This window comes from Anabrus simplex, chromosome 11 (assembly GCF_040414725.1).
Source record: "Anabrus simplex isolate iqAnaSimp1 chromosome 11, ASM4041472v1, whole genome shotgun sequence".
In the NCBI taxonomy this organism is placed as follows: Eukaryota; Metazoa; Arthropoda; class Insecta; order Orthoptera; family Tettigoniidae; genus Anabrus; species Anabrus simplex.
The window spans coordinates 27,563,291-27,585,613 of record NC_090275.1 but is presented as its reverse complement, the minus strand read 5'-3'; the positions used below and the strand labels follow the sequence as shown (position 1 = coordinate 27,585,613).

The window sequence follows — 22,323 nt, the reverse complement described above, 5'->3', positions numbered from 1 at the left end:
TTGAAATACAATCAACTCTCCATTAACCGGGATAATGTAGGATTAAAACTTCCCGGATAAGTTAAATCGCGGTTCAGCCGCAAACAGGCGAATTGATAGTACAGTTAAAATGATAATGAAAAACAATACAGTAGTATCATTTGTTAACGTGCCCAATACGTTGCAGTAAAAATAGCACTTAGCACAATTAATAAACGGAAAAATAAACAGCACTTTTCGTTGAAACTAAGATGAAGACAAATATCGAGACTACCTAACTTTACTGTTTCTGAAAATAATCAGTCATGGTTTCCTGTTTTTGTACCGAGAAACACGTTTTCTTTATTTTGCTTCTCAAGTTTCTCAAAAAAAGTTTTTCGGTTATGAGAGCATCATCCTGGAAATATTATCCCGACCCTTTGTAATTCTGTATTACTGTAACTCCTAACACTCGTGCATTTCTGGGGGTTTTGATATCGCGGTTAAGCCGCACCGCGGTTGATCCGATCACGGTAAATCGAGAATTGAGTGTATTCAAGCTTCTGAAATGAATTTGTATATGATTTTCTGGCAGGATTTTTTATTTTTTGTTTTACGTCACACAAACAGGTCTTATGGCGATGATCGGGTAGGACAGAGAAGGAAATAACCGTGGCCTTACCCGGCGTTTGCATGTTGTGGAAATGGGGAAGCAACAAAACCATCTTCAGGCATGCAGACGGTGAGGTCCGAACCCACTCTCTGCCAAATGAAAACTAACAGCTATACGCCTCGAACCGTGTAGCCAGCTCATTCGGTATGACAAAAATAACTCTGACACCAGAAATAGGGAACATATTTAAAATAAAATGTTAAATTATGGAAATATGAGGTTTTCTATCAAAATGTAAAAATAATTTACTGTACTCGGAAATATGGACAAATATGGGAAGTAAAAAGTGTTCAATAATTCAAAATATTGTAATTCGTATACATATTACAAAGTTGTAACTGTACATAGCTAATGAAGAAATCCGCCGGGCGAGTTGGCCGTGCTGTTAGGGGTGCGCAGCTGTGAGCTTGCATCCGGGAGATAGTGGGTTCGAACTCCACTGTCGGCAGCCTTGAAGGAGGTTTTCCGTGGTTTCCCATTTTGCGCACTAGACACATGCTGGGGCTGTGCCTTAAGGTCACGGCCGCTCCCTTCCCACGCCTATGCCTTTCCTATCCCATCATCGCTATAAGACGTGTCTGTGTCATTGCCAATTGTTAAAAAACCTAAAAAAATCCCAGCCCTGGTCATGAAGTTTGAGATACTGGCCTATGACAAATAAATACATAACAAAGCGCCATTGTAATAGTCTTCCCATCGGAGACCACAGACCCTTAAAATTTCATTAATATCATTTATATCACGCTCTAAATTTAAGTTACTTAAACATAATTGGAGTGATATCACTGATTTAGTAATATCTGAAGGTTGCAGACCACTTTGTGTTCCATCTACTAGGGAAGTAATCGCCACAACGCAGCGTATAAGTTCGATTCTATAAAAAGACGTGCGTAAATTAAGAAAGTTAGAGCAAAAAAGCAAAGGTCACTGTAGTATTTAAAACATACACTCGCAATATTGTCACGACCGTATAAAGCACAGTACCATGAAAGTCTTATTATTTTCTCTCAGACGGTTGAGGCGCTGTTCTTCTGACCCCAACTTGGCAGGTTCGATCCTGGCTCAGTCCGGTGGTATTTGAAGGTGCTCAAATACGTCAGACTCATGTCGGTAGATTTACATTGTTGGGTAATCTCAAATATGGCCACTGAAAAGGCTGTAGGGTTCTTTTCCATATAAAATGATGTATTTAATCAAATTAATAACTTAAAGTAGCTATGGCATTTGGTCGCAATGTTAAAAGTGACCGGAAAGCACTGTGAAGAAGTCCGTCTTCGGGGACGGGCCTCCTGGAAGGTAGCGCCGTCTCTCAGGCCAGGGGGACGTGATACGGTGAAGGAGATGCTCGGAGAAGGTGAGAAGGTTGGGGACCGTGGACTATACTAGGAACTGTCCCGGTATTCGCCTTAGTACAGGAGAATGGAAAACCACGGAGAAGCATTATCAGGACAGTCGACGGTGGGGACCAGCCCCTTTCCATCCCCCGAATGCAGAGCAGATACGTGGAGGCAAGGCAGAGCCGCGGGCACCCCTCCTCTGCTCGGTTGGCCGGTCGGAATAAGTAATATCGGGTGGCTACAATTAAACTTCCAGTGGCGTATATTGAGGGCTACCAAGGCTATCAGTGAAGCCCAAACCTCAAATGCGAACGACTGAAATCTAAAGCACATTATAATGTAAGCATCTGACACATTGTTCCATTTACGAACCTTGAAAGCAATGAGAAAAAACGTCGCACTTATTTCTGAGAAGGCTTCGGAAACTGATACTACAGCCCAGACTCTCGCCCCTCTCCCCTCGACTAACCTAACGAGGCTTGCTGCTGTATGCCTGATAAGCGCAGGGACCGGGGGGATAGGTGTCCTAGGCTTTGGTACGTCAGATCGTCACTGCTGTCAACCATGCGTTACTCATCGTATATACTTCCTCACCTCATCCTTCTGACGTAATTATAGTAGGTATACACATTACACTCCCGTTTACTTCTACATCCTTGCAGGAATATACTGCAGGACTGCTGTTAGAGGAGTAATATAGTTTTATTTTTATAGGTAGATCTGCTAAAATGAAATGCAATCTTTCAGGTTTAGAGTTCTCTTTTGTTGGTTGGAATTGAACCCGTGATCATGGGTCGGACACCACCACTGATATCCTGAGGAAGCTGTAAAATTCAACATTTTGTTTGATGATGATGATGATGTTATTATTTTTATTATTATTATTAATAATAATGGTGTATGGCATTTGTATAGGCTTGGTGGTGACGTAATGAGGATACAATAAATGGCGAAGACGTCCCCAAGCCAGGGGTATTAACAGTATGAGGGGGTTGATTCTGAAAATTGAACCGGGGCCATCGGACTAAAGGCAAGCATTCTATCCATTTAGCCACATAGCCGGACTTCAACTTGCTAAACCTTAGGCTACCATCTGATCAGGTGTTGATTATTGACAGTGGCGGAGGCCAGGACAGTAGCTTGTGAAGCAGCCTTGAAAACTCAACAGGCTTCTCCGTTGGCTATTGGCTGCAGCTCAAAACGCTTAGACTTAACGTTCTCTAAACCAACTATCGAAGAGGGGTAACTTAAGTCTAGTGGTAGCCCACGTCTTGATTCCAGCATACGCCACTGTAAACTCCCCCTCCTTAATGACCTTTGTGTAGAAAACGAGCGATCACATGGACAGGAAACGTAACGTGAACGTTGCTAAGGAAATAGGTAAGAGAAATAATGAATAAGTAATTCGAAATTAAACACTTTTAATGCGTTGCCATATCACACAATATGCCTGGTTTCTGTGGGCCTAGCGTCTGTCTCACTACAAAGTGTGCTCTAAATGGCGCCCATCTGTGTCCAGGACAATCTGAAAGCGTAGAATATCTGCTGAACGAGGCACCTCCGTGGGTGTACCTGATTTACTTCTCTTCAGATCGGAACATATGCCGACGTTCCCTTGATAAACAGTATCTTGCAGATATCAGTGAACCACTCAAATTATTTAGCCTATAATCTGGACGTTATTCATAGCGAGCTTGATACGCGCAGTGTAAATAGTTTCCTGTTTGCAGTGGTTTGATGAACTAAAGTCCAAAATTATCTTTAAGTCTTGGGTGGTAAAAGTTTTAAACAAACGTGTTGCAAGCATGAATATATAATTTATGCTGGCTTCTTTTAACTTCTCCGACCACTTCTTCTCCTTATCCTTCTTCTTCGTCTTCTTCTTTCGTTTTGGCCGACTATGGGGCTCGTTAATTCGAATTCAGCTTCATCTGTTTCTGGGCTTTAATCTTCGTCCAGTTCTCCTTCATCCTTTCTTCTGTCCATGGCGCTTGGGTACGGGATCTAACTTTTTCTTGAGACCTCTTGATGGCCCTCGACTTGTAAGCATCCCTATTGCTGATTTCCGTTCCTTGTATTCCCATTTCTTCCAGGTCCTTTTTCACCTCCCGATACTTCCACCACCGTACTTTCCCTCATCTCCAAAAATCTGATTATCTGATTGGTTAGTCTTTGTTATTCTAAGGCCATACATTTTAACAATGTTTATTTCTAAGACATGATTTTGGATTAAATCTATGCCTATTTCCTCTTCTTCAGCCTCGCTGTTATTTCTATGGCATGTATAGTATAGCATTAAACTTATGTGCCCTGGGTTTTCACATTTAAAATCTGATAATCCTAAAACTAACCGAATACAAATGTTTGCAGAACGCGTTGAGAAGACCACATCCATCGAGAAGAAGGTGATGGATATAGAGGAGCGAGGGGTGAAGCTGCGTCTAACCGTTGTAGATACTCCTGGTAAGTATTTACGTTTTATTAAGAGAACTTCTCGGCCTTCGACGGGAAGAATGATGTGAAGATCCTGTCAAATCTTCTAAATTTCGTGTAACAATTAAATATACACTGACGGACATACGTGTTCACACAGCAGTGGAGACATTTGGCATACGCACATATTGGCAATAGTATTAGCTTTTTTAAATAGATATTTAAAAGAAATATATATATTTCGTTTATAACTGGATATTTAGTTCCCGAATACATACACATAACAGAACTGCTTTGCTAAAAAATAAAATGAAGTCATTAGCGACATGTCCACAGAGCCAACAGACTTCAAGAAGAATTGCAAGAGAAAAACGTATTCTCAGAAACGAGTACTGGTCGAGGATGGTTCGTTTGAGGGGGGGGGGGAGAGAGGATTGGGGCTGGGTGTGCATCTCTACAGACGCGCAGGTCGCTTATAGGTGTCAGGGAACTTCAAGACGAAATTTCTCAAAGTATTAGTGGTTTACATTTCGGGGATTAAGAGACAAAACCTCTTATATCACAATGCTCTTCCTAGCCATTATTTTTCTTAAGACTAGTCACACCTCCCAACCACCAGAACAGTGTTCGTTGCGTTCATGCTGAAGAGTAAAGTAAAACGAACCTAAATAGGTCATCCAAATAAACATTCCTACACTGCGATGCGGTAAGGTTAATTTTCCTTTATGGATAACCATAGGAAAATGAACAGAACGAACGTTGTTCTGATGATCTATATATCCATATATGGCTGGAACGTGTGACCCGTCTTCAGAAAAGTAATGGCTAGGAAGAGCATTGCGACAAATGAGGTTTTGTTTCTTAACCACCAGAAATAACTGAAGACGTACGGCCAAACACTTATCAGTGCCACTGGAGGAACAAACATTCTATAAATCTTTGGTTTTAAGTAGGTTCAGCGGGATCTTCTGGTCAATCAATCAATCAATCAATCAATCAATCAATCAATACTGATTTGCATTTAGGGCAGTCGGGAGGTGACAAATTCCCTATCTGTGGTTTTCCTAGCCTTTTCTTAAATGATTGCAAAGAAGTCCGACTCGTTGGCTGAACGGTCAGCGTACTGGCCTTCGGTTCAGAGGGTCCCGGGTTCGATTCCCGGCCGGGTCGGGGATTTTAACCTTAATTGGTTAATTCCAATGGCACGGGGGCTGGGTGTATGTGTTGTCTTCATCATCATTTCATCCTCATCACGACGCGCAGGTCACCTACGGGTGTCAAATAGAAAGACCTGCACCTGGAGAGCCGAACCCGTCCTGGGATATCCCGGCGCTAAAAGCCATACGACATTTCATTTCATTGCAAAGAAATTGGTAAGTTATTCCGATCCCTAACTCCCCTTCCTATAAACGAATATTTGTCCCAATTTGACCTCTTGAATTCCAATTTTATCTTCATATTGTGATCTTTAGAGCCTCCGTGGCTCAGGTGGCAGCGCGTCGGCCTCTCACCGCTGGGTTCCGTGGTTTAAATCCCGGTCGCTCCATGTGAGATTTATGCTGGACAAAGCGGAGGCGGGATAGGTTTTTCTCCGGGTACTCCAGTTTTCCCTGTCATATTTCATTCCAGCAACACTCTTCAGTATCATTTCAGTTCATCTGTCATTCATTAATCATTGCCCCAGGGGAGTACGACAGGCTTCGGCAGCCGGCATAATTCCTATCCTCGCCGTTAGATGGGGGCTTTATTAATTCCATTCCTGACCCGGTCGAATGACTGGAAACAGGCTGTGGATTTTCATTTTCATTGTGATATTCATGGGCGCCCGCAAGGGGGGGGCAAGGGGGGGCACTTGCCCCCCCCTGGAATTCTAAAGATGTTGATGTTCAATTGTTTAATATCATACCAGATTATTTCATAAACTGAAATTACTGACAGTCATCTAGCATATGTTATAACTGGAAGTTTCTGTAAACAATTTAATGCTGCAGCCGTGATATTGGTTTTTATATTCAAGAAAATTGTTAATGTGCCCCCCCCCCCTGAAAAAGATCCTGCGGGCGCCCATGGTGATATTTCCTCATTTTAAAGACAACACTCAAACTTATTCGTCTACTGATGTCATTCCACGCCATCTCTCCACTGACAGCTCGGAACATACCACTTACAGTCTTCCAGGTCTTCCCAGCTCAAACTTTGCAACAGTTTTATAACGCTACTCTCCTTGCAATGTTTGTAATGACACGTTTCAAAAGGAAAAATACAGGATAACCTACGGGTAAAACATTAATTAGTTATTGATTGTAATTGAGTTTTAATGAATGTTCCAGTACTGTGACGAAATTAGCCGAATGTGCCAGTCATTGTGCGTTGTGTCCTTGGTCAGCAGGATGTAGGATATTTTCCTACATAATACACAATCATGTGTGTTTAAAAACGCCACATCTTGAGTAATTCAAACGGAATTCTGCCACTATTACTATAATTTCCAGACCTAAAATCTAAGGATAAGTACTAACTTTCTGTGCATTAAAATCGCATAACGGATTTACGAAAACTGATATATTAGTAACAAGTTCAATGGTCAGCGTTGAGGCCTTCGGTTCGATCCCCGACCGGGTCGTGGATCTTAATAGCATCTGATTAATTCTTCTGGCTCGGGGACTGGGTGTTTGCGTTTATCCCAACACTCTCCTCTTCATATTCGAACAACACATTACACTACCAACCACCACAGAAACTTGCAATAGTGATTACATCCCTCCATGTAGGGTTGCCGTCGGGAAGGACATCCGACCGTAAAACAGGGCCAAATCCACCTGTGCGATACAGTTCGCACCCGCGACCCCACAGGAGTGGAAGAAGCAGAAGAAGAAGAAAATGAAAATACATTGAGACTAAACATGATAGCTTGGAACTTTCGAAATTATCTTTTCCCATTTTTATTTTAGTTAATGACTTGAAGCGTTTCCAATAATTTGCCCCGTTTAATTTACTAATAAAATAATTGATTCTTAAAATTCTCATCGCTAAGCCACCATTTATTCTGGGGAAGGAATACGTGCGCTTAATTTTAAGAACATCGTTGGGATGCAACGTGAGCTTGATAATGTGAGATGGACAGCAGGCAATGGTATGATGATAAACGGGGCTAAAAGTCAGGTTGTGAATTTCACAAATAGGAAAAGTCCTCTCAGTTTTAATTACTGCCTTGATGGAGTGAAAGTCCTTTTGGGGATCATTGTAAGTATCTAGGTGTTAATACAAGGAAAGATCTTCATTGGGGTAATCACATAAGTGGGATTTAAATAAAGGGTACAGATCTCTGCACATAGTTATGAGGGTGTTTAGGGGTTGTAGTAAGGATGTAAAGGACAGGGCATATAAGTCTCTGGTAAGACCCCAAATAGAGTATGGTTCCAGTGTATGGGACCCTCACCAGGATTACCTGATTCAAGAACTGGAAAAAAATCCAAAGAAAAGCAGCTCGATTTGTTCTGGGTGATTTCCGACAAAAGAGTAGCGTTACAAAAATGTTGCAAAGTTTGGGTTGGGAAGAATTGAGAGAAAGAAGAAGAGCTGCTCGACTAAGTGGTATGTTCCGAGCTGTCAGCGGAGAAATGGCGTGGAATGACATTAGTAGACGAATAAGTTTGACTGGCGTCTTTAAAAGTAGAAAAGATCACAATATGAACATGAAGATAAAGTTGGAGGCAAATTGGGGCAAATATTCATTTATAGGAAGGGGAGCTAGGGATTGGAATAACTTACCAAGGGAGATGTTCAATAAATTTCCAATTTCTTTGAAATCATTTAATAAAAGGCTAGGAAAACAACAGATAGGGAATCTGCCACCTGGGTGACTGCCCTAAATGCAGATCTTGATTGATTGATTGATTGATTGATTGATTGATTGATTGATTGATTGATTGATTGATTGATTGATTGATTGATTGATAAGTACCGGTATGGTGAAGCTGCTGGTTCTGCAGTAATAGAACTGAAGAAGTCATCATTTATTTTTTTCTCCCCCGTTTTTGCTTCCACACGATGTATGTCAGTTATTAGAAAGTAACAATTGTTATAATGTAACTATTACAATTTTATTTCAATAAGAAAGTTACTAAGAATGTAATCGTTCAAGTAATCCGATTACTCTTACTCAGTTACTTTCCATCTCTTGTTAAGTAAACAATTGACGTTATTAATTTTGTTGTATTTCTTTCTCTAACGAGGTGTTTGTACATTGTTCATCTCCCGTCCGAAATCGACGTTGACATTTTATCACAATTTAACCGACTAATAAGTCCAAGTTGAGTACATAACACTGAAAGTTACGGCTGTAGACAAAACCAAAATACAGACAGATTTCTAACAGGAATAATAGAGGAAGATATTGACAATATAACAAGCTCGAATTTCCCCTTTCATTACATAACCCATACCCAGTAACAATCCCGAGATCTACTTGACTCTGCTCTCAAACATGAACATTTATCTCGCGTCGAAATACCATCGTGTGATGTAACCACTGCGTGTTGGTAAAATGGCTTAATTTAGTTCTGAGAATGGTGGTCACGATATGGTTCACTAACTAGGGCCGCTTTCAGACTAATTTACCGATTGCTCACTGCTCTGCACGATAAGCTACTAGGACTGTCTATACCGTAAATCCCATACTTCTTATATTCCTCTTGTCTCTTGTGTTAGATAGGAAGGCCCTACGCACGTCTCAAAATTCGGAGCTCTGCCCTGGTGCCCGAGAAAACAAGAATAAGTTCCGAAATCCACCCTGATTAATCTATTCTTTTTCAAGTATGATGGAATAATAATGATAATAATGATGATGAAAATAATAATAATAGCCTAATAATGTTCAGCTGTTTCTGAGAACTGGTGTCTTCACTTAATTACTACATCTCTATATATAAAATAAGAGTTTTATCTGTACATTGCTCAGAATTAAACAAGAATGGCTTTTCTGTATCGTCCGTGTTCACAGCAAGAAGAAACGCATCGGCAGTCTAGATAAGTACAGAAGTTTTCTTCATTATGTTAATACTTGTAAATTCATTAGTTGTCAATACTTGTTCATATTATCACTTAACTCTCCCAGATGCACGATTTTTCAGACGACTTGCTGCACATTTTTAAACCAAAGCCTTCTCCCCCTTTCAAGCTTGCACAATATAATTATTGTATTTAGGCTGCTAAACAAGCCAAATCCCATGGCATTATAGCCCTGATAGACCTTGGCCTACCAAGCGACCGCTGCTCAGCTTGAAACCCTGCAGATTACGACGAGCTGATACGTGGTCAGTACGACAAATACTGCCATTATTGTTGATGGTGGTGGTGGTGGTGGTGGTGGTCATTAGTGTTTTAAGACCAAATACAATATGGCAACCATCCTCTGTTAACATTAATCAGACAGAAAAATGGAAGGGATCAGACACTTCGAAAAATGAAGGTATCGGCCAAAGGAAGATACGGGCCACGAAGGGCGTGAAAATAAATAATAATGTTATTTGCTTTACGTCCCACTAACTACACTTTTACGGTTTTCGGGGACGCCGAGGTACCGGAATTTTGTCCCGCAGGAGTTCTTTTACGTGCCAGTAAATCTACCGACACGAGGCTGACGTATTTGAGCACCTTCAAATACCACCGGACTGAGCCAGGATCGAACCTGCCAAGTTGGGGTCAGAAGGCCAGCGCCTCAACCGTCTGAGCTACTCAGCCCGGCAGGGCGTGAAAATTAAACACTCCCTACGCCTCGAATTACTCTAATACCGTCGGGGTCGGAAAAGAACAAGAGTTGACCAAGTAAGGTCGGATAGGATAGATGAAAGTGAGGAGCCTGGCATAAGTGAAAGCAATGCCAACCCACACTCCAAAGTTCAGAGCCCCTGGGGCCCCTTTTAGTCGCCTCTTGCGACAGGCAAGGGATACCGTGGGTGTTTTTCTACCGCCCCCACCCACAGGCGTTTGTAGACCATGGCTGTTATCTCAGTCAGATAGCTCCTCACCTCGAACCATCCACAGATTCGATAAAAATCAGACTTAGCGGGGAATCTAACCTGGGACCTCCGGCTATGAAGCAAGCTCGTTACTGCAGATCCAATCAACCTACGTGAGAACAAGTGGCGAGTTACCTGCCGGTGACATAGAATCTGTAGCGATGATCGGGAGTTAGAAGTGTGGGGGGGGGGGGGGGACAAACATTTATAGACAGCAAAATGTACCCGGGTTTAAGGACTATAGCACGGAGCGGGGGCATAAAATATTTTGAAAAAGCTACAAAATGGTAAGTGTTTTATGCTGCCTGAGCGAATTTTTACAGCGACGTAAAGGTTGAGTCTAGTACTATACAATAAAACTTTCACCAAAGGAACAATAATTACAGATGTACTATAATTAAATAGACGTTCAGCGTGATTATACAGTTAAAATGTCATTTAGTATTTGACTACACACTAACAAAGTAACATACCGTACACTAGATAGAACTACACAGGCAAATTTACTGAGTGAGTCTGCCAGAATGACGGATGCGCGCGGCAAACGGGTCAATAATTATACCTGGGTCCATGACCTAGTCAAAAAATCAGTGGCGGCTGGTGGTATCTGGCGCTGGGTGTTGCACCAACATTTCCAGTGTCACATTCTTATAGCTTACAGAAATAACAAGAAACTATTATCGTTAAGTAATGAACTACATTCCTACTAAACTGTAATATATCTGGCAATTACAACCGAGGAACTAAGAGGCTAATTATACACTGTAACTACAGTTACTCTTAATAAAAACGTTATTGACTTTATGTCCCACGCACCGCCCCTGGGAAATACTCAGAAAATGTCGTTCGTTGCGGCTAATCGATTCATGCAGCGCAGCAGCGTGTAGTACGTACTGTGAGGAAGTGTAGATGAGGTATATTTTTGCAGGGGCGGTGCGTGGTATTGTTGCAGGGTTGCACAACTCCCAATAATTTTGCACTTCATTTGTCGTCTTTTCTTCTAATGGCTTAGTTTAACAAACCTAACATGTATTCGAAACCCTGTTAAAATCAGCCATCTTCGGTCGTTCGCTGTACTAATGCTTCGTAACGGACCAACAAACGCTGCTGGCTTCGAATCAATCTCAGGGTGTTTGCTTTCCTACGGCAACTCCCTAGCAGACAGCGCGACGCAATGTACCTCAGCAGGGACGGGTCTAAGCCTGCACAGCACCAGGTAGCATGCTTGCCAGTATCCGTCACAGGGAGTTGCACGAGACTAGCAAGTCCCCTATCGAGAAACAGTTCCAAATGTCCCCGTTAGATTGCTGTATTCTGCGGAGATTACTTCATTCCTACTTCCTCTCCTCTCACAACGGTAATTCATTTCCATTTTTTAAATTTACAAATTTCATTTACGTTGCACCGACGCAGATAGGTTTTACGGCGAATGGGATAGGAAAAGGCTAGGAGTTTGAAGGAAGCGACCGTGGCTTTAATTAAGGCACAGCCACAGCATTTGCCTGGTTTGAAAATTGGAAACCTTGGAAAACCATTTTCAGGCCTTCCGACAGTGGTGTTCGAACCCACTATACCCCGAATGCAAGCTCACAGCTATGCGACCCTAACCGCACGGCCAACTTGTTGGGTAATTTCTTTTCCACGCCATACCAGACCACACACAATATTAGCAACATCTTTCTTCAATGAAAAAAAAACGACGGCAAATTTTCAGTTCAAGTGAGGCAAAAGTAACTGTACCAAGCTGAGTGACTCAGGCGGTTGAGGCGCTGGCCTTCTGACCCAACGTGGCAGGTTCGATCCTGCTTCAGTCCGGGGGTATTTGAAGGTGCTCAAATACGTCAGCCTCGTGTCAGTAGATTTACTGGCATGTAAAAGAACTCCGGCACCTCGGCGTCTCCGAAAACCTTAAAGAGTCGTTAGTGGGACATAAAGTCAATAACGTTTTTATTAAGAGTAACTGTAGTTAGTGTATAATTAGCCTCTTATTTCCTCGATTGTAATTGCCAGATATATTACAGTTTAGTAGGAATGTAGTTCATTACTTAACGATAATAGTTTCTTGTTATTTCTGTAAGCTATAAGAATGTGACACTGGAAATGTTGGTGCAACACCCAGCGCCAGATACCACCAGCCGCCACTGGTATTTCCACTAAGCATTTGTCTTAATAATTAAAGTAAGGAATTAGTTGAAAAAAATAGGGATTGTACAAATTGCTTTATTTTTTATATAATTTGTAGTCGCTTTGTAATCTAGAGCCCTTCGAACGAACAGCGGTCGCTTGGTAGGCCAAGGTCCATCAGGGCTGTAGTTCCATGTTTTCTGAAAGGAGATAGCCAACAGCCACGCAAGTATTCCTATACGATATTGCTTTTTTGAAAGCGTCCCCGTTTCGGATAGCCGTGACATTCTCCGGAATTTTGTTCCATTCTTGAGAAGAGGAAACTGTGAAGAAGAAAATTCTGTGGTAACATAATTGGATATTTCTGTCATGATGTGAGGATAGGTATAATTATAATGGAAGGAATTTCTCAAGTATGGGGGCTGTGAAAAATGTTATTTATGGAGCATATTGTGAGGGTATGAGGTTAGACAATTTCATGTATGAGAGATAATTGTATGGGGTAATTGAAAGTAATATTGAAATTTCAATCTTTTAAATCATCGCATTATTTTTTGGTCATCGGTTGATTGAAGTCAGATTTATCGGCAATGAGTTGGTCGTTATACTCAAAGCCGGCGCATGAATCACGTAATTCATATTGCGCAATCATCATTTTCAATCGATCAGTTCATACCAAACCGATGACAAGTTCAAAAATGCAATACTTCAAGTATAAGTAGGATCCTTCATTGTGTAGCTCTGAGGAGAGTTTTAGTTTTTCGAGCAACATACAAGCACACTGCAGCATGTTACCGCAGTTATAGTTACTTTGAATGAAATAAAATATTTTCTTCCTCCAAACTGTATTGAACACAATGGGTCGTATAAAATACTACAGTATTTAACCTCAAAAATAGTTGCTCTGCTGTACTAGTTCTACGAATAGCAGTACATTTTCCAGATATGAATCATCAGAGAAAGTCAAACACTATAGCGAGATGAGAAGAGCTTACTGTGTTGCCAATGTCATATCAGCTTTCAACGTGTCGCGTACACTACACAGAGTGCACGAAGCAGAATCTGTAGTCGCCACGTAGGAAACTGACAGTGAAACGATGGCATTTATGTTTATAAAAGAGCCACGAACAGTTGTGAACAAACTTCGAAAACCTGTATAATGTGCTTTCATACTATTAAGAATGAAATGAAATGGCGCGTGGCTTTTAGTGCCGGGAGTGTCCGAGGACATGTTCGGCTCGCTAGGTGCAGGTCTTTTGATTTGACGCCAGTAGACTACCTGCGCGTCGCAATGAAGATGGAATGATGATGAAGAGGACACATACACCCAGCTCCCGTGCCGGCGATATTAACAAATGATGGTTAAAATTCCCGACCCTGCCGGGAATAGAACTCGAGACTCCTGTGACCAAAGGCCAGCACGCTGACTATTTAGCACTATTACGAAGTATGCCTGCCGGGTACGGAAACGTCACCCTTAATTTAAATAAATCATTCTTTCAGCAAAATCTCCATCCAGCAATCTTAGGTTGAAATCAAAAGTCGAAGTTCCTCTTATCCCTTTTCTACCTGAATTTTTAAAAATGTTTTTAAAAGTTCAATTTTGGAATGGGTAAAAGGTGTGGGGAATTTTTATATATTAAAAACCAGACTTAAACACTATTACTGCCACATATGTTCTGGAAAGGTCCCCAATGGTAGTTCTAGGATAAATATTTTGGGTGGGCCCAAACTTTGTTAGTTGCCAGCTCATTTTCATCAAATTCAAAAGGAGCATAATATACAAAATATTATTAATGCATTCATGTTATCAGAATATTTAATCAGAATGATTCAAATACTGTAGTTTCTAAAACTGTATTGCCACTCTCTGGAAAATGTTTCACTCATGGAGAGGCAATGTTTCTCTTTATCATTTAGAAGAAATCACAAAGGCATTCTCCAGTCATAGTTATTCTCAGGTGTGTTTGGTAACTTTGTTGATAAACTCTGCTCTGCCATGTCAGTAATCGCAGGAAGTACTAACATCATTTTTAACAAATCTTTCAGCTTCTCGAATCACCTTTCCATCTGTTATTTTTGAGAAAATTTGAAGTTTATTGTGACAATTCTTCGGATAATTTTGACAAGAAAGCAGTGCCCATTTAGGTATGGTAGTTTCTCATGTTGAATATATAATTCAGCCAAGGTGCAGAGGATGTTTTGAATTCATAAAAAAATCTGAGGAATATCATCAGCAGAAGCAGTGTAAAGTATATCTGTATTCTACGCAAAGCTCTTAACCATTTCTGCAGAATGTCTTCTTCTTCTTCTTCTTCCGAATTTGGCCAACTGTGGACCGCATAGAACTTAAGGCTTGTTGGCCTTTCTTCTCTTCTCTTCCCAGAACCTTTTAATTCTCTCGCTTCGTATTTTTCTCTCCTCCTCAGAGATTATTCGGCTGGGCTTCTTTTTAGGTGGTTTGTCCTCAAATTTGATTTTTGTTGATTATGTTTCTAAACTCTTTCCTTTTATTGATCACCTCTAGTGTAATTCCAACTTCTTCTACATCTCTTTTGACCTCTTCTACCCACTGAGTGGTGGCCTTCAATCCTACAATGTACTTAAAGATCTTTTTGGTCAGTCTGCTTTCATCCATTCTTACTAGATGTCCGTAGAAGTTCAACCTTCGCTTCCTCATTGTGTCTGAGATCTTTTCCGTATGCTTATAAAGATCCTTGTTTTTCCTTTTTTTTCCAGGTTCCATCAGTAGTTTTCTGGGGTCCCAGAATCTTCCTTAGGATCTTCCTTTCTTTCTTTTCCAGTTCTTGTAGCTCCCCTTTTTTTATTCAAAATAAGACACTCTGAGGCATACAATCCTTCTGGTTTGACTACTGAATGATAGTGTCGGATTTTGGCCATGTAGGATATCGCCCGTTTGTTGTACATACTCTGGGTTAGTTTGTAGGCCAATTCTAATTTTCTGATTCTTCCTTTGATAGCTTCTTTGTCTAGCCCATTGGGTTGGATCCATTCTCCCAGGTATTTGAACTTCTCTGCCCTTTTAATCTTCCCATACTTTATCTCATTTTGGTGCCTATACTCCATATACTCCGTCTTTCCGTAAAAAACTTTAAGACCTGCTTTTCCGGCGATTTCGTGCAATTTCTCTATCATCTTTATAGCGTCTTCTCGATTTTTAGCTAAGACGGCGAGGTCATCGGCAAAAGCTAGACATTTAATTTCCAAGTTCTGGCCTTCTCTTCCAAGGTGTATTCCTCTTATCCCTTCCGATTTCAGAGCTTCTTCCCAAGTTTTCATTATTTTCTCCAAAACTAGGTTAAAGAGGATCGGGGACAGTCCATCTCCTTGTCTGACCCCTGTCTTGATTTCGAACGGGTCAGATATATCTCCGAGGAACTTGACTTTCGAGATGGTATCCGTCAGGGTTTGTTTAATGAGTTCTCTAGTTTTCTTGTCAATTCCAAACTCCTCTAGGACTTTAAATAAGGTTTGTCTGTCTATTGAGTCATATGCTTTTGTGAAATCGATAAAGATGACTACGGTGTTCTGGCTCCTTATTGCTCTTGTTCCCAGTATACTTTTGAGGTTGAAAATTTGTTCTGCGCACGACCTTCTGTTTCGGAAACCAGCTTGGTATTCTCCAATGAGGTGGTCAGTCTGTTCCTGAACTCTGTTTAGTAGAACTTTAGAGAATATCTTGTAAGCAATTGACAGTAAAGAGATCCCTCTGTAGTTGTTCGGGTCTGTTCGGTTACCTTTCTTGTGGAGCGGATGTATAAACGCACATTTCCAGTCTGCAGGGATCTTCCCAGTTTTCCATATATCTTCTATACAGCGAAGAATTGCTCCCGCTGTGATTTCTCCTCCAATCTTCCACATTTCTGCCCCTACGCCATCTTCACCTGGCGCCTTGTTATCCTTGAGCTCTTTGATTACCTGTTTGATTTCGTCTAGATTTGGAGGTTTAGAATCTGGGTTCTCATGGATTGGTTGCTGGGTCTCTAGTCTGTCCAGAGGTTCTTCACAGTTTAGCAGCTCTTTGAAATAGTCTGCTAGGAGTTGGCAGTTTTCTTTGTTATTGGTAGCAATGCTGCCGTCTGTTCGCTGGAAGCAGAGACTTGGTGGTTGATAACCTTGTAGTTCCTCTTTGAATATTCTGTAAAAATTTCTGGTGTTGTTCTTTCTAAATTCTTCTTCTGCCTTTTCCACCCTATCTCTGTCATATTTTCTCTTTTCACCTCGTATGATTTTGGCTGATTCCTTCCTTTGATTCCTGAACTCTTCCCACTTTTCCTCTGTCTTGTTGGAATTCCACCTCTTCCAGGATTTTAATCTTTTTTCAAGTGCTTCATCACATTTTTCAGTCCACCACCTGTGCTTACGTTTTCGTGGAGGGTTCCCCAAACCTTCAGATGCTTTGATCAAGGATACTTTCATTTCTTCCCAGTTATTCATGTCCAGGTTTGACAGATTCTTGATGTACTTTTCTTTGTTCTGCTTTAGTATTTCTGTATTGATTCTGGGTTTCTTGTTAGCTTTTGGCTTGATTCTGTTCGGTAGCAATCTTGTTTTGATTTCCGAGAGGTAATGGTCTGAATCAATGTTGGCACTTTTTCTTACTTTTACATTAAGAATTTATTTTCGATTTCTGGCTGTTATTGCCACATGGTCTATCTGAAATTCCCCCAGCATTGCATTAGGGGAAACCCACGTTTTCTTCTTCTTTGGGAGTGCTTTGAAGTATGTGGACATTAATATGAGGCTGAATTGTCTACAGAAGGCAATGAGTCTTTCACCATGTCTTCTATTATCTCGAAAAAAAAAATTAGAAATATCAATGTTATGCTCTCATCATGGTCATGTCTTTTCTTCCTAGTTTCTATTGTCATTATATTTTTTATAAAGTTGCTGTTATTGTTCAAAATTTGAAAATCTCAGGTATTTGGGTGGGCCTGAGTCCACCAGCTGACGCAGTCCACTCACTGAAATAATCCCTGAAAGTACCAGTTCAATCATGCTAGTTAGGTGTTTATTTATCACCTGTTGCTATTTCTTGATGGATGCAATATTTTTGCATTTGTCTCTTGGCACAGGCCAGAGCAAAATGTAGCTTCCAACAAAGTTTCAATCTCGTCCATGGCTGTGACAACATGGAAGCTGGCGAGGTATATGAGTGGTGCCGAGTAATGACATTTGGAGCACAACTAGTGCTTGTGGATGTTATGAAAGGTACTACTCACGAGGCCTGTCGTGCTGATCCAGAGCAGAAAGCAATGGCAAAAAAGTCACCCTCATTTTGGTGCTGAGATAGGTTTTTCGGGTTTCTCCATGGCTGCGTAACCTCTGGTGGTGCTATTTGAGTATTCAACCAGCCTCTGGGCTGATGACAAATGGGTGTTCATTGAGTAGCATCTCCCATTATCTGACATGAAAGAAAGACTAAAGTAAAATATATTTAATGGCTCATAACTACAGTAGTTCTCTGGGGAGGGAATAAAGGAATACATAACACTTCACGACATGCCAATAACTTTCGAACTGGAGGCTACTTACACACAATGTGTTTTGATTTCAGAAACACAGTTCTTGCATTGTCTATTTTGATTTTAATTTCTAAATCTGAATACCATTCTTGTGCTAGCCAGAATCCAAGGTACTTAAAATATGACATCCTTTCAATGGTATCTCCAGCCTGGGTGATAAGTGTTGGTAATTTTCTGCTTGTTGATTTCTATATATTCTGTTTTCTGAATGTTTATTTTAAGGCCAAACTCCTAGCTCACTTCATTTATGCTGATCAAAAGGAATCAAAGGTTATTATTATTTTTTTTTTTTTTTTTTTTTTTTGCTAGTTGTTTTACGTCGCACCGGCACAGATAGGTCTTATGGCGACGATGGGACAGGAAAGGGCTAGGAGTGGGAAGGAAGCGGCCATGGCCTTAATTAAGGTACAGCCCAGTATTTGCCTGGTGTGAAAATGGGAAACCAGGGAAAACCATTTTCAGGGCTGCCGACAGTGGGGTTCGAACCTACTATCTCCCGAATACTGGATACTGGCCACACTTAAGCGACTGCAGCTATTGAGCTCGGTAATCAAAGGTTTTCCAAATTGTCAGCAAATATCACGGTGTCATCTGGGTAGCAGATGTTTATTTGCTTCCCTTACCAATTTCATCAAGGGCAATTCAAAAACTAGCTTCAGAGTATAAAGTGAAAAGGATTGGGGAGATGATACAATCTTGTTTCACACCTTTTAATATGATCTCTTAAGTATTGTGGTCTCTAATTTTAATACGGATGGTTTGGTTCCAGTATGGCTTTTTGATGATTTTCACATCTCTACTATGAAGCCCAATATGTTTCAGCTGCTGTATAAGGTTATCATGTTTAACATTGTCAAAAGGTAAAGACAATTTCAAACTAAAACTTGGATTGACATTGGGGTGTCCCTGGTAGAAAGACTATTTTTAAACCTAACACAAGTTCCACTAATACTTTCCTTTATTTTTCTCCATAATCGAGAGTATAGAAATGTTCATACTGTGCCCATTATCAGGCTGTAATTCTAGTTTGACATTTTGTTTTGCAGGTTTTGGTGATGCCGTCAACTGTGAAGAGAGTTGGTATGCCTGCTGTTCCTATATAGATGAACAGTTTCGACAGTTCTTCACGGACGAGAGTGGGGTCAACAGAAGAAATATTCAGGACAATCGTGTTCACTGCTGTCTCTACTTCATACCTCCATACGGGCATGGGTAAGTACTGAAGATGTCCTGATAAAGGATGAAACATTTATCGAATTTTAATCTTGTCTTAATAAAGACAGGCAATTTGTATTGTAAAAGTGGAGTGTATGATCAAGAATTGCACAAGTAGTTACGACAATAAGGGCTTTACAATGATGTTTATTTCACTCTTCACTTCAGTGATAATTTTCTCATAAGTGATATCTTGACATTTCTCTTAACAACGCATAATAATATTACTCTGAATAGGTTGCGTCAGATGGATCTGGAATTCATGCGCCGGTTACACCGTAAGGTGAATATTGTACCTGTGATTGCCAAGGCCGACACCTTGACAGCGGCTGAAGTTAAGCGGCTCAAGGAGAGGGTGATGGCCGATATAGAGGACCATAAAATACAAGTGAGTAAAACTTTACATCTCCACAGTATCCTTCTTTGCAGGAAATTTCTGGTTTGTCATTCAAAGTGTGTACACTGAATCTAAAAAGCATGGTCACACGTGAATCAGTTGGGAGTGCTTCCTTTACTCTTTCTCCCAGCTAGTCTGAAGAAGGAACAAGGTGAGTTAAGATTGCTCTGAGCATCACTCATTCCATTTCGTGAATAATGCAGAACTGTACAACATGCACCAAACTCTGGTGTGTTGTACTTAGTACCTGACTTTTCTTAGGCTACTGAAAATGAAAAAAATATTAGTATGCAGCTTTTTTTATTTTCACTACGAAACCTACTTTATTTTAACTTTTGGACAAGTTCTCTTCTTCAAGACCAACAGCCAAATGTATAGTGTCCAGATGTTACTCTGCTCCTTTCATGTCAACTACTCACTGAACCACCCAGCAAAGATGTTCACTGCGCAGAAGGCATTTTTTTCTCACTGCCACTTCACAAATTTCATGTATGGACTTTACTGGCAACGAGAGGGATTCATGTTGACAATCTGACAACTGCCCTGTGGATCGCAAGATCTCCGGTTCAAACTTGGCAGAGGTAGTCGGATCTTTTGAATGGCAGGAATAAATCAATTCCTACTTCTTGTTGTACAATGTTGACAAATAAAAGATTTGACACATTCAGTGTTTTGGCCGTCCGGCTCCATGGCTAAATGGTTAGCGTGCTGGCCTTTGGTCCGGAGGGTCCCGGGTTCGATTCCCGGCCGGGTCGGGGATTTTAACCTTCATTGGTTAATTCCAATGGCTCGGGGGCTGGGTGTGTGTGTCGTCTTCAGCATTAGAATTCATCATAGGTAGGGCCCCATTCTCATAGATGCGCAGGTCGCCTATGCAGCGTCAACTCGAAAGACCTGCACTCGGCCTCTTCGGAGGCCACACACCATTATTATTAGTGTTTTGGCCTATTCTTATAACCTGGTCTTAAATGGCAGACTCTACTGAGAATATGATTTAGAAATTAGTATTTCCAGGACTAAAGTGATGCCAGCTGGTTAGAAACCTAAAAGGAATATGAAATAGGGAATAGGAACTGGAACAGTACTTTGGATGTATGCTCTCCCAGGATAGTAGTATAGTAACTTATATCAAATCAAAGTGTAGAAAAGCTAATGCAGAGAGTTCGCAGTTGCAACAAATGGTAATGTGTGGGAAAGAAGACAAAATTATCCTTACAGCTCTCTCTGTTTCCAAACTTACTTTGCTGTATGGGAGTGAAAGCTGAGTAGACTCAGGATATCTTACTCATAAACTAGAAATAAAAGATATGAAAGTAGCAAGGGTGGTTGCTGTTACAAACAGACAATGGCAGGCGGGCAGTCGCAATGAGGAGAGAAAGGTTAAATTAAGGAATGAACTTGACGGATGTAGCTGTGTGTATGAGAAGGGATGTCAGTAAGGAGGAAACCTAACAGGAATGAATATCAAGCAGGGAATGTTGAAATGATTTCAAGGAAGTTAGAAATTTATTAAATATCTCCCTTGATAAAATATTCCAATCCCTAACCTAATTCTTCCTACAAATGAATATTTGCATTAATTTTTCCTCTTGAATTCCAAATTTATCCATGATCTTTCCTGCTTTTAAAAACTCCATTTAATCTTATCCACCTACGGCCATTCCATTCCATCTCTCCACTGACAGCTCAGAACATACTGCTTATAAATAACACCACTTTCCACCACTTTAAAATCTTACGGTTTTTCTTAGATTCAAATCACATTATTTTTAATTTAGTCCGTGCATGTTTCATTTTGCATAGAAAACATCTTCAAGTGTGATCTTGAATGACAGTTAAAATATACACAAAAACACAAGTTACATAACTAAAACACAATATTAAAAACAACTTGTCCTCGACTAGATAAAAGGTCTAAAAGTCTAAAGAGTCTTTGGTTTTCTCTTCGTTGTCACTATTTAACATCTCTTGATATAAAAGATCTCTTATTCATGAAATGCCACTTGAAAACTATCCTAAGATGAAGGGATCTTAAAATTCCTTAGTGAATAAATGAAACGGTAGTGTACAGCTATACAAGTTCTTGTAACATTCAACACTTGATGTGAGTGGAAAGGGAGAATTTTCTTGTTAGATGAAATGGACTAATTGTGTTCAAGATGCAAAGCAACTCTTTGTGTTGTGGTTGCGTCCAAATCACTTGACACCCCTCTTGGCTGATTCACACCGGGCCTTCTGCGCTCAAAGCTGCTTTCCTCCTACTTGTAACATACCGCTTAGTCGAGTTCTGTCACCTTCCATAGCAATACTGAGAAAACTTCAACATTTGGAAGGCTGAAATTGGTACCAAATATAGGTAGCAAGAACAATACAAAGACCACCATCATATTTGAATTGATTAGTGAAAAATAGAAGTGGATGAATCATTTTCACCATTCTGGCATATGTAATGTGATAGAACGCTTACCATTGACTTTGAGGAGCGATAACTAATATTTTTTTACAGCCCAGTTGCTTTTCTTTTTGTTAACAGTGAAAACCTTTGACCCAGTGTCAGTTTTATTCATAAGATAGTCACATGTTCACTTCAAATTTTCTCACATAGTAATTTCAACTATCG

The 22,323-nt window shown here is 40.6% G+C and overlaps 1 protein-coding gene across 2 annotated transcripts in view; it reads left to right on the top strand.

The window, feature by feature from the left end:
• The window catches only part of LOC136883371 (septin-2), a 139,413-nt gene that overhangs the window by 97,573 nt on the left and 19,517 nt on the right, over window positions 1-22,323 (top strand). For both annotated transcript variants that reach the window (XM_068229692.1, XM_067155644.2), the window contains exons 3-5: window positions 4,339-4,431; window positions 19,138-19,303; window positions 19,544-19,694. In XM_068229692.1, the coding sequence (XP_068085793.1) occupies window positions 4,339-4,431; window positions 19,138-19,303; window positions 19,544-19,694 (410 nt within the window). The remainder of the gene's footprint in view (window positions 1-4,338; window positions 4,432-19,137; window positions 19,304-19,543; window positions 19,695-22,323) is intronic.